Source organism: Amblyraja radiata, chromosome 38 (genome assembly GCF_010909765.2).
Source record: "Amblyraja radiata isolate CabotCenter1 chromosome 38, sAmbRad1.1.pri, whole genome shotgun sequence".
In the NCBI taxonomy this organism is placed as follows: Eukaryota; Metazoa; Chordata; class Chondrichthyes; order Rajiformes; family Rajidae; genus Amblyraja; species Amblyraja radiata.
Window position 1 is genome coordinate 3,943,199 of NC_045993.1, and position 13,449 is coordinate 3,956,647.

The following is a 13,449-nucleotide window of genomic DNA, read 5'->3' on the forward strand; positions in this document are numbered from 1 at the left end:
TTGAAGCGACGTGAAAAATAATCAAGTGCGGCGCCTAAATTTTAAACTGTGCCAACGGATCAAAATGCTGATAAAGCATTAATTTTTAACCACCGGGAGGAGAGTATCGGATCGGCGGACACTGGACAAAGGGCCGGTAGGGGGAAGTCAGGGGGGGTGTAGGTGTAACCTCCCACGCCTTCAAGGACGATGTGGGAGACGCCCACAAAGGCCAATGGACGGCGAGGAGACTGACGGCTCACTGGTGAACCGTATGATAGGGAAAGGCAGTTAGGCCACGCTGCCGAGAACAAAGGAGGGACCCAGGGGGCGCCAAGAGCAAAGAGGGACCATCAGGACTCCAACGACTACTTTGTAGGGGCCAGATACGTGGAGACTCTTTGCGTACTTTGTGAATTGTATGCAAATACAAAGAATTGAATGATTGAAATGATCCATTTGCAATTTATACAAAGAATGATAAAAAAAAAATGAAACAAGCCTTTACCCCCACCTAGACTAACCAGCTCTAGAACATTTTGAGGGGTTTCACCAGGTCACTCAAGAGATCTGCCCAAGAAATGTCTGCACTGTCTGTACACTTACACTTTGGTGGCGATGAGGGGTAGTCATCCTTAAACAGCATTCGAAGCTTATACTGCCCACCTTCCCACGGCGTCTGAAAGAGAATGGCTCATTAGTATTGACCATTTGATCAACTGATCTTTTTTTTTTAAATGCTGAGTAAACCATCCGTATATTGTTAGCGATTTGGCAAAATCAATACCAAGACTTCTGTAAATAACAATTCTAAAATCTTTATCTAATATGCAGTGGGCCTTGTTGCCTTTCTACTTAAAGGAAAAAAAAAGTACAATTAATCGTACCGTATTAATGGACAGACCAATCATTACAAACAATCAAAATACACTAAAGGGCCTGTCCCACTTACGCGATTTTTCAGGCGACTTACCGGCACCCGTCATAGTCGCAGCAGGATGCCGAAAATGTTCAACGTGTTGAAAATCCAGCGGCGACCAGAAATAGGTATGACTCTTTGGGCGACTACTCACCACCAAACAGGCGTCACCCTGGATTTTCAACATGTTGAAAATTTTCGGCAACCTGCTGCGACTATGACAGGTGCCTGCAAGTCGCCGAAAAAAATTGCGTAAGTGGGACAGGCCCTTTCATCAGTTACAAATCCAAGGATTGATTCTTTTTAAATGCAGATCAAAGGGTACAACCCATCCAAGATAATTTCCAATTATATAATTTCTCCTATTTATCAAAAAATTATACTTGCAACCATTTCATCCAGAGAAAAAAAGAAATACATTGTCAATATATATAGGTCTTTACTAGAGAGCCAGTCACTTCTTCTCATACTTTGGCACTTCTGATCTAAACTGGCTTTAATCCAGTAAACATTTAAATCCCCATCTGCATTTAAATCCTGCCATGGGATTCTTTCTACCTATTTCCACTTCTCTCCAGCCTTAAAAGCCTCCAGGATGACGGCATTGTTATAGTTCTTACACATTCCTGGTCGAAAACACTTGATTCTTCTTTTAGCAAAATCAAAACTTCTCAACTTCTCTGCTGAAACTGCTCCTATTCCTTCCCCTTCCTTGCAGTTACTCCTTTAACCTGTGTTCCAAGTGTCATAATATCTTCGAATCAGTGTTTGAATCAGTTACATTTTACCCTTTTTTTTTTTTAAATTCCTGTAAAATGCTTTGGTCATCTTCGTCTATTAAAAGACCCCATATAAATGCAAGTTGTTGATTAAGTGCCGGAAAGGAGGTCTGCAACCAACATTTTACACTGTCGGAGACACTTCAAACGATATCTGGACAATGTAACATTCATAAACATAATGGAACCATTCATGCTGTGTACAGGCTCCAACTGAACAATGTTTCAAACTTTAAAACTCAAATAAATCAATGCCAAAGTGGTGCCAAGTAAATATGCAGTCCTTGGCTCTGCTTGGCTGAAACCCTGCAATTTGACTGTGGGAACACACCTTAAGATACTCACACCTCACTATTTTAAAGCACAGTACACCTTGGAGAAAAGGCACTGCATGACGAGAATTAATGTTCAGAAACCTGAGAATGGCAACTCAAACAATGTAAATAATTCAGAGTCAAACGACAGACTTCCAGGTTATTGGCAAAAGAAACAAGAGGTAAAACATCAGTATGAAGAAGGGTCTCGACCCGAAATGTCATTCGTTCCTTCTCTCCAGAGATGCTGCCTGACCCGCTGAGTTACTCCAGCTTCTTGTGTCTACCTTCAAGAGGTAAAATAAAGTTTATTTTAAAAACTAAAATTATGAGGAGGCAAAACCCCAAAAGGATGGTATGATTCTAACATTTAACGACAAATGGATAAGTGCTTGAAAGGTGCCCAAAATCTGCTGGGTGATAAATGGCAGCTAGGATAGTTAGATCGAGATAGTTGCGCAGTCTCTGTGATTGATTCTGTTAATGCAGCTTTAATTTAGTTGGAAATGATCAGTCCACTAATGCTGATAAACTTTAAAAGCACAAAACCTTCCCTTTACATTGAGTACAAACGTAATGGCTAGATTAAATCTATATTTTTTATATTTTATAATATATTTTTTTAATGAATACTTCAAATCCTATGTACACAAATGCAGCAGCAAGTATCTGCACAGCAAGATAGCCGCAAGCAAAACTAAGATGAATGGCCTGTTCACATTTTTGATAACGCTCCATAAAAGAGCAAATGTCAGTCAAGGCATTCATGCCAAAATATCATGAGCCCTTTCAGTGTTTAAATAGAACAGAACATTTCATTTAAGAGGGCATGTCCTCTGCAATCTACTTTTCTTCCCTCCACCATATGGTACGGGGGCAGCATGGTGGTGCAGCAATAGAGTTGATGACTTGCAGAGATGTAGGTTCGAACCTGACTACGCGTGCTGTTTGTACACTCTCCCCGTTTTCTCCAGGTGCTCCGGTTTCCTCCCACATTCCAAAGACATTTGTAGATTAATTGGTTTCTGTAAATTGTAAATTGTCACTAGTGTGTAGGATAGTGCTTGTGTACGAGGGATCGCCGGTCGGTGCGGGCTCGGTGGGCCGAAGGGCCTGTGTCCGCCTTTATCTCTAAACTAACTAAACATACTGCTGACAGCGACAAGAAGTGCTGCAAAACTACAGTGCTCAAGCTTAAATATATACGCAAAGAGAATCATAAACGTTTCTTGACTTTTAAGGGTTAGGAACAATTATTATTGTAAAAGACACATTTTTTTTTCAAAGTTATATTCTTCCCCAGTGTCACCAGACTCCTGCTCGAAGCAAGTAAACTTGACGCAAAGGGGGCTACATAAAGGGGTCTGCAAATCATATATAGATCTATCTTATATTTAAGAAGGAATTGCAGATGCTGGAAAATCGAAGGTAAGACATAAATGCTGGAGAAACTCAGCGGGTGCAGCAGCATCTATAGAGCGAAGGAAATAGGCAGCATCTATGGAGCGAAAGAAATAGGCAACGTTTCGGGTCGAAACCCTTCTTCAGACTCAAGATAAGATCTATCTTATCTATCTTCAGACTCAAGATAAGATCTATCTTATACTTACTGCCTTTTTCCCTGGAATAGCACATTCCCAGTTCATTAAGTTTAAAGTACCATCTGGATTCTTTGTGGGTACTGCAACAAAACCCTGTAGGTAGGACAAAATATACGTTAGAAATGAACGTACTTCATTTCAGGTCATCATTTGTAAAAGTTTCTAGACAGATATAGAAAATACATAGAACAGTGGAGCACAAGAACAGACCCTTTGGCCCCAATGTCTGTGCCGAACATGATGCCTAGATAAATTAGTCTTCTCTGCCGGCACGTGATCCATATCCCTGCATTTGCTGCATATCCATGTAATACATTAAAGACTCATCAATGCCATTGTGTTATCTGCCTCTACCACCGCCTTGGCAGCATATTCCAGGCACCCATTCCCCTTTCGGGTAAATAAAACTTCCTCCCCACGTCTTCTACACAAACCTACAGGACCTCGACCATAAATAACCCCATAGACTTGAATATGCTTCCTCTCCAACAGGGACATCAAGTTGCCAGCAGTGAGTCACGACAAAGCACACTGATCTGCAGGATCAAATATCTGTTTCTCCCCAACATTTAATCACAGAAATTGTTCAACGCATCATTCGGTGAAGATTTTATTCAAAGGTTTATTCCTCTCGGGCAGCACAGTGGTGCAGTACTAGAGTTGCTCTCTTACAGCGCCAGAGACCCAGGTTCGATCCCGACTACAAGTGCTGTCTGTACGGAGTTTGTACGTTTCCTCCAACACTCCAAAGACATACACGTTTGTAGGTTAATTGGCTTCACTAAGTTGTAAAAATAAGTTGTATGTTATTCACAACACACTCTTATCTATTACATCCCTCCCCAGAGTCTATCTCTCACCCAAGAGCAATCTACGGTGGTCAAAACCACCTACCAAATTACACAAAGATAGACACAGAATGCTGGAGTAACTCAGCGGGACAGGCAACATCTCTGGAGAGAAGGAATGGGTGACGTTTTGGGTCGAGACCCTTCTTCAGACTGAAGCATTTTGTGTTCATCTTCAATTTAAACCAGCATCTGTAGTTCTTTCCTACACATACCAAATTACACATATGTGGAATGTGGGAGGAAAGCAGAGCACCTATAGGAACCTCAGGCAGTCACAGGGAGAATAGGCAAACTCTATACAAACAGCACCCCAGGTCAGGATTAAACCTGGTTTTCTGGTGCTGTGAGGCAGCAGCCCCATTGAGCTGCTCCGGTTAGAGTCAATGATGAGTGATCTTGGACCCAAAATGTTAACTACTTTTTCCACAGATATATTTCTGTATTTTATTGTTTCTACTGCAGACCCTGGCAGCTAGAAAAAGGCATATAAAAATAATCCTAATTGCTTCTCAAACAGTTCACAGTAACAACTCCAGAATAATTTAAATTTGCTACTCTGAACGGGTATACTGCATTGCCAGGCATCACAATGGATTTGATCGGCATAGTCTGTTGTTAAGAATGGGAGCAGGTCACTGAGCATCATGTGAATGCATTCGAAAATATATTCCAATAGTTCCAAAAGTCAGCACCTTTTAATCTCCTCACCGCATCAAGTAAGGTGTACCTCACAAACAATAGTCATCTTTTTTGACTTTTTAATATCTAACATACGGTACCCAAGTTAGTATTTTCTTAATGAGCACAGATTTGTTACAGCACTTTTGATCCTTCAATTCAAACAAAAGTACTCCAATATACTTTAAAAAAGACACCCACTTGGATCACGCCTGCTGCCATAGGAACCTGGAACAAACTCCTGCCCTCTGCATAGCAATGAATCAGTCATGGCTCAGTGTAGAGGCTGCCTGTGGGGGCGTCGAGGAAAGCAGTGCAGTCCCTCAACATTGAGATGTGGATGTGTAGGAAGGAGCTGGTTTACACCGAAGATGAGCCACAAAATGCAGGAGTACCTCAGCGGGAGAGGCAGCATCTCTGGATAGATGGAATGGGTGAGGTTTCGGGTTGAGACCCTTCTTCGGACTGAGAGCCGGGGAGAAGGAGAAATGTGGATTCCAGGCTGCACCAAACCTGATACAGCGAGAGCGATCTGATTCAATAGCACGCAAAACAAGCCCTTTTACTATATCTCTGTACACATGACAATAATAAACCCATACCCTAAATCCAAACCTAGGACATTGCTGGGGAGTTGCTGCAGCTGCTTCAAATGTTGACCCATGGCCTCTCATCGCCCACTATTGCATGCAATGGAACTAGTTTCTCCCTTTCTCAGCACAGTTCTTCACAGGCCAGAACATTCACTAATAACTAGTTGACTTGTTACCACAGAAATCTATGTAATGAAAGAGCTCACATTTCTTTATTGTAAGATAGATAAGATCAAGCTCTAAATAGTTTATCCCTAGATTAATATGTATTTTTAGCTGTAAAGCACAAGCTTTAAGTGATTATTTTGATCATTCAACCATCACCATGATGTTTTCCAAATCCAGAAACTAGTCAACCAATACAATATACAATAAAAGGACACAATGTGCTGGAGTAACTCAGTGGGCCAAAGGCAGTATCTCTGGAGAACATGGATACGTGACTTTCTGGGTCAGTTCAAGCTGATGGCTGAAGAAGTGTCCCGACACGAAACATCACCTATCCATTTTCTCCAGAGATGCTGCATGACTCCCTGAGTTAATCCAGCACTTTGTCCCCTTTTCTGCAAACTCACATCTGCAGTTCCTTGTTTGAACAATGTAATACAACCAGGGTTTTTGTTTTCTATGTGATACAAGGGGATAATTAGTCTTGCTGGCTCATTGTAACTAAGGCTTTCTCAGCCAAAATGACAAATAATTTACTGCATTACTAATGTTTGAATGATCATGCAGATAAGCCTTAATAAAACAGCTTCCTTCTCTGCCGTGATGGTGCAGTAACTTTCATAAGAAAGTTAAATTATACTTGGAGAAAAGAACTGCAAGAATACAGAGAAAGACTGAGGGAAGACGACAGAAACTCAGTAGGTTGACTGGCTTCCCTCTCAACCATAGTGTTCCATGATTCTAACCTACAGCCTGGATTTACATTTTAGCTACAGTGCAGATAAGATCAAAGGTTCTGAACGGTCATTCTGTAAGCTAGGGTACCATCTGATTCACCTCTATCCCATTGCAGACATTGAACTTTGTCTATGGAACTGTTGCACTATAATGCTGATAACTATATTCTGCCCTCTGTATATTCCCCTTTGCTCTACCTATTGTACCCATGATTGGCTAGATTGTATTTATAGAAACATAGTAAATAGGTGCAGGAGGAGGCCATGTGACTTGGCCTCCACTGCCCTCTGTGGCAGGGAATTCCATAAAATCCCAACTCTCTGGGTGAAACAGTTTTTTCTCACCCCAGTCTTAAATGACCTCCCCTTTATTCTAAGACTGTGGCCCCTGGTTCTGGACTCACCCAACATTGGGAACATTTTTCCTGCATTTAGCTTGTCCAGTCCTTTTATAATTTTATATGTTTCTATAAGATTATGTATCGTATTATTTGATTTCATAAGTTCCAGGAGCAGTATTAGGCCGTTCACTCCATCAAGTCTACTCTGCCACTCAATCATGGCTGATGTGTGATTGTCAACCCCATTCTCCTGCCTACTCCCCATAACCATCTTACTAATCAAGAATCTGTCAATCTCTGCCTTTAAAAAATCTATTGACTTGTCCTCCACAGCCGTCTGTGGCAATGAATTCCACAGATTCACCACCCATTTGATTGGATAGCATGCAAAACAAAACTTTTCACTGTACCTCAGTACATGTGACAACAATAAACCTAAACAGTTGACATGTCCACAGGGAGGTCAAGTCAAGGGATTGTGAACCGCTAGCTTCTAAAGCAGCGCTTCACAATCTATGGTCGCACAAACCCATGGGTCTACATAATATAACGCTATGGGACATGCAATGAATTTGCACAAATAATAGTAAAAACTAAAAATCATATTTAAAATGTCAAAATACAAAATGTTTACAGGGGGATATGGGGCAGCTTGTGAATGCTAGGATTAGGTAGTCATACCAAAATGACTGGGAACCTCAATTCTAAAGGATTTACTTCCTTGATCTATTGGCTTTCTAAACATTGTTGAACTGCATACTTACAAACGGATGGTCTTTTCTCCAAGCTTTTCTTTCTTGTGCAAGTCGACTCAATGCAATTCCAGACATTGTTTTACGTCAACAGTCCCCTGAAAAATAATTATCCATGGTTTACATGAATCAGTTGTTTTTATTTTAGCCTGCCTAGTTTTCACCTTGAGATTTAAGGAAAGCACACAGTGAGTGGAAGAACATGGTACATACCTACTCTGAAGTCTGAGGGGAGAGTTTTTGGGGGGAGGGGGGGGGGGGGGGGGTGTGGGGGTGGTAAAAATACATTTTGTTCTTCCAAACATAATCCTGAGAATAATACTTGCATTCTCTCACTGATATTGGTCGTGGGAGACTTTGAGTAAGTGATAAATTAAAATCAACGGAACACAAATGGCATAAGCTGAGAGTGCATTTTATTAAACAATCACTTCTATCGCAGCTCGCAGATAAATTTGTGCCCCCACCCTTTCCCGACATATTCCCGCAATTCCGTGTCCCTCACCATCTTCCAGTCCCGCCTCAAGACCCATCTCTTCACCTCTGCCTATCCTTAGCCCCACGTCCCCCTCCCTTTTCATCTGTGCATTAATTGCCTCGTATTGTGTTTTGAATTGAATTCTGTCTTTACTTTGTGTACTAGTCATGTCTCTACTATTTATTTCATTCCCCTTACATGTTTTTCCTCTACCTGCTAAATTTTTGTAAGGTGTCCTTGAGACTCTTGAAAGGCGCCCATAAATAAAATTTATTATTATTATTATTATAATATAAAAAATCCGAATGAAAAACATGAACAAGAAAAAAAGCAATATTGAACAAAACTCTGAAGCAGCACATAAGTTAAAAGAATGATAAGAGAGCTCATATGGAACTACATATCCGGATATGGTACTCTAACGAGGGGAAGCCCTAGAGACTCCTCCAAAATAGTGGAGAAATATCCATTGGTTAAAGCACCTCAATGTCACAAGAGCACGCTCAGGCCACTCAGACAGATGAAAAGGTTCTGATGAAAGATCATCGAGCCGACATGTTAACTCTCCTTTCTCTCTCCATAGATGCTGCTCGACCTGCTGAACATTTCCAGCGTTTTCTGCTATTATTTCAGATAGGCTTGACATTTTCCACAGCAGAAACAAAGCAAAAAGCCACTGGGAAGCTCCAAAAGTAGAAGGAACGAAAACACACCACTACAACTTGAGATTCATAATCATGATTATCTAATCTGACACTTGTTTTTGCAACAGTTTGAAACAAGTTTCATTCAAATTTCACTGATCTCCCTGGGACATGCCGCACAATAACATTTTGTATTTATGTAGCAATCTTCACATGGTGAAACATTCCAAACTGCTTTACAGAAGCGCCGACAACATTTGACACTGAGCCTCAAGAGATGATAGAATAGTTGACTAAAATCTTGGTCAAAGAGATAGAACCGAAAGAGCATCTTGGAGAGGAGAAAGCCTGAGAAGTTATGGATTGAATTGTGCACCTAAATAGCAGTAGGTAAATCATCAGTGGCAAATTAAGGAAAATCAGAAATACTGCAGAGTCTGAATTTGGAAGAATACTGAGAGATTTCACAGGGCTGCAGTGTTAGAAAAGATTAAGGGTAACATGAAAGGTACAAACAAGGAACTTGCAAGCCAAGGATGAGGAAAAACAAACAATAATTGCCAGATCACAACGTTTAAATATTCAGTTTCCAAAGCTGGCCCATCATAATAAGAAAAATTCTAAAGCAGTGGTTCCCAACCCTGGTTGTAAAAACTCCTTAGCAGTAGGCGAGGTGTCAGTAAAAATAAAATGGGCAGCAGGAGACTTTTATAATGTCATGGTAGTTAGGAAGATCATAAATAGTAAAAATATACTTTGTACGCTAACTACCCTGGTGATCGATCGCTACCAATCTCCAAACAACCGCAAAATCTCCAAGTACCTAAGGCAACATCAAGGGTTTTTTTTTATCCACGTGTGAATAGGTATAGCTGTCATTCAAAATGGTTGCAAAACACTGGTCCAAGTCATCTCTTTCCGCTGATGTGAAACCTTCTTGAGGCATAACCATATTTCCAAAATAGGATGAACAAGGGGCAATAAGTTATGAATGATAGAGATTAATTAAAAAAAAAAAAAAAATTCCTATTCATAATTGATACACAAGCTCTGGCAAAATTCTGGAGTTTTAATTATGAGGATTAGTTCTGGATTTAACTGCAGACAGAAGCATCAAAAATCTGTACTGTAAACCAAAATCAAACAAAGACCTCGCTTAAAAACAATTTACCAGAGGATTTGCATCCAAATTTACCAATAACGGCAATCCAAAATTTCTGCTCCTGTACTGAAAGACAGCTTACTGGATTGTTGAAATGCAAAATAAATGTACAGGGTCCAACACATCAGGCAACATCAATAAGCTAGTGGTATCATTCATGACACATGCTGTGAGGCCCATACAAAGATTCTCCATTATCAAATACAAGTAGGCAGCACTGCAGTGAACATCGATGTCCTTTTTCTAAGGTAAGGTTACTCTAATGCAGCCCACTAATTGGAGATTCACGACGCAGGAATTGGAGATTCGGTTCCTCAAGCTAGTTGTTGAATTCTTCCTCTGCATTTTTTCATTCATTCGTGTTCTTGCACCATGGAATCATAAGGCATAGAAAAAGGCCCTTAGGCCCACCATGCCGACCACTGTACTTACCTCAACTAGTCCTACATCTATGGTTGCTACATAGTTTTCAACAGGCTGGTGATTCAAGTGTTTCTCAAGAGTGCCTACCACCATAACCATGACGTCCGGCATTTCAACCCTGTGTGAAACATTCCCCCCCTCAGATTTCTACTAAACCTCCTCTCTCTCTCCCCCTCTCCCTCCTTGTAAACATACTTTTATGTTTTAGACACGTCCCATCAAAGGAAAAAGATTGTTACTGTCTACTCTCTCTACCCCTCTCAAATTCAGGTTACCCTTCAATCTCCTCCATTCCAGGGAAAACAAACCCAGCCTTTCCACACTCTTATAACAGAAATGCACCAATGTGCAACAGCTTGGCAAGTCTCCTTTGCATCCTCTCCAGCTCAATCACTTCCTTCCTATAGTGTAAGAAACAGCACTGCACTGAATATTCCACGTATGCCCCAAACAAATGATTCGTAAAGTTATAATGTCATATTGCTTCTCTTCTATTTCATGCCACAGTTGGTGAAAGCAGAGATCCGATAGACCTTCTTCAGTGACATATCTACTTCTGCTGCTTTGTTCATGGATCTGTGGACGCAGCTGCTTTGTTAGGGCCCTATAATTTCCTGACTTACCATTATCTAACCTTCCAAAACACATCACTTTGCACTTGTCAGGAATAAATTCCATCTGTCATAACTCCACCTAACTTTTAGCTGATCAATATCATGCTGTCGCCCTCATTATCAACATAACAGTTTTGACTAAATTTCAGCAACACTTAAAAACTCTTAAAACTCTTCAGCGACTCTTAAAAACATTACCACACAGTGAAGGCATCTTAGCAACGAAGAGTCTGAAGGAACCCGACCCAATACGCCACCTATGCATGTTCTCCAGAGATGTTGCCTGAGCTGTTGAGTTACTCTGGTATTTTGTAAACCAGCACCTGCAGTTCCTTGCATCTCCTTGGCAATGACATACAAGACTCTAAATATGTAACTATGCTGTCCACAACGAGCAATTCATGCATCTACCACTGATGAATTTCGGAATTTAAAAAAATCTTCGGAAACCACTGTCAACCAAATGAAGTTCCCTGTGTTTACAAGGCTCAACAGATCCATTCTTTACATGAACTCCTTCAACCTTAATATGGTTACAACAGGTAACCAGTATATTCATGAAAAATCTTAAAAATCATGATAGGTTTAGTGTCAATAAGTCTTAAAATGGAATTAATTTACTACCAAGTAAAATTAAAGAGTTACAGGTAGCTTCAGGGTCAGAGATTTCCTCAGAAGCACAAATTTAAAAAAACATTTCCTGTAATTGACTATCGGTTTCCTCCAACTTTTAGGGAATTTAAATGAGAATACTGATCTAGATTACACCATTTAATTAGTAGTCTAACCAGGATTAGTTCTAATAGTTTCTCCAAAGGGTATGGGGAGAAGGCAGACACAGGTTCAGCCATGTGATCAGCCATGATCACAATGAATGCCGGTGCTGGCTCGAAGGGCCGAATGGTCTCCTCCTGCACCTATTTTCTAATTGTTACAGGCATCTTTGTCTCAAGGACAGCAAGCCAAGTACATTTAATAGTATAACTGCTGGAAACATCGCACTTTCGCTTTCTTATTATCTTTCACATACAAAAAAATCTCCATTTATAGGAAGAACAAAAGGACATATTTTTAGGGCAAATTACTTAACATTTGCTCTTTTGACATTTTGAGACAATTGGTGTCGACCCGAAACATCACCCATTGGTTCTCTCCAGAGATGGTGCCTGTCCCGCTGAAGTACTCCAGCATTTTGTGTCTACCTAACATTTGCTCAGCTACCTTAATGACAAAACAAGCTTGATATTCCTGTGGAACAAAGTCTGAATGATTTATTTCTTTACTTCCAAGAAACAGTATCAATGTTCAGCCGATTGTGTAAAGCCTACTCCCAAATCTCTATTTGCAATACACCATCGTATGAGCCTTTGGTAGTCATATTCATCCCAAAATGAGATTTCATCCTTGCATCCAAATTACTATCAGACATTACTCTCTTCTCAATCTCGACAGCATCCCCATCTCTGAGACTGGTTTCAGCACCATTGTTAAATCCAACACAGATGTATTACTCAGATCTCAGCATCAATATTCTTCCAGATGACCTCAAGTCCTCTCACTGCAACCAATTAGGAATATCACTGTCCGTATTACTTCTGCACGCCCATCCTCCAAATCTTACTGGAGCTCTCTAGTTCTTGAAGGCTCAATAAAATAAATTCTGGTTATTGCATGGCATCTTGCGTTTTGTTTGCCCAACCCATCCTATGCAATTTCATCAGCCACCCGTCCTCAAATATACCCTCCACCCGAATATATAATTCCGCCTACTTTTGTTCTTTCATCCAAAAATTCCCTCATAATATCATCTTACATCTGATTATGGTGTTTCCACAGGCCATTCCAAAACTGTCTCAATTGTGGTTTAGTCTATGAAATTGTAATTAGAGAGCAGGAATCGGAGATGATTTACATTTCTGAAACCTACACTTGAAGATTGCAGCCCATGTCAGTCAAGACATCTATTAACGTGACGCACAGGGTTAGTATGACTCCAGTGCACTCGCCAATTGCAAATCAACATATTCAGACAACAAGATAGGTAGAAATAAATGCCTTAATGCAAGAATAACTGCCCGCTGGCACTTGAATTTCGCCATGTTTTATGACAGTGTGCCTAAACATGGTGATTTATGAGTTGAGAGGACAGAGTGTTCCTGCTGCAAGAAGCATTGCCAGCTGAAAAATGCTAAAATTATCTGCGGACATTCACACAGACAAAGAAAGATATTCAATTCCTAAAAAGGAATTAACGAAGTCACTGGTTTGTAATTGCTTTCGGTTGGAGTGTACTTTTCTATTATCAGTTTATTTTAACATAGGATGGAAAGATTTATTGGGTGTTCATAAATGCAATTAGTAATTGGTACTACTTGTTATTAAAACTACCAAACACTAAGCAAGTCTTCCCAGATGC

General features: G+C 40.4%; 1 protein-coding gene across 5 annotated transcripts in view; it reads right to left on the minus strand.

Annotated features, from left to right (window-relative positions):
- Positions 1–13,449, minus strand: part of LOC116966937 (SUMO-conjugating enzyme UBC9) — a 45,158-nt gene that overhangs the window by 11,650 nt on the left and 20,059 nt on the right. For 4 of the 5 annotated variants that reach the window (XM_033013322.1, XM_033013319.1, XM_033013323.1 and 1 more), the window contains 3 exons: positions 7,725–7,810; positions 3,602–3,685; positions 586–658 (listed from right to left, as the gene is read on the minus strand). In XM_033013322.1, coding sequence (XP_032869213.1) covers positions 586–658; positions 3,602–3,685; positions 7,725–7,790 — 223 coding nt within the window. In that variant the 5' untranslated portion in view covers positions 7,791–7,810. The remainder of the gene's footprint in view (positions 1–585; positions 659–3,601; positions 3,686–7,724; positions 7,811–13,449) is intronic. The other variant, XM_033013318.1, reaches the window with a different exon arrangement.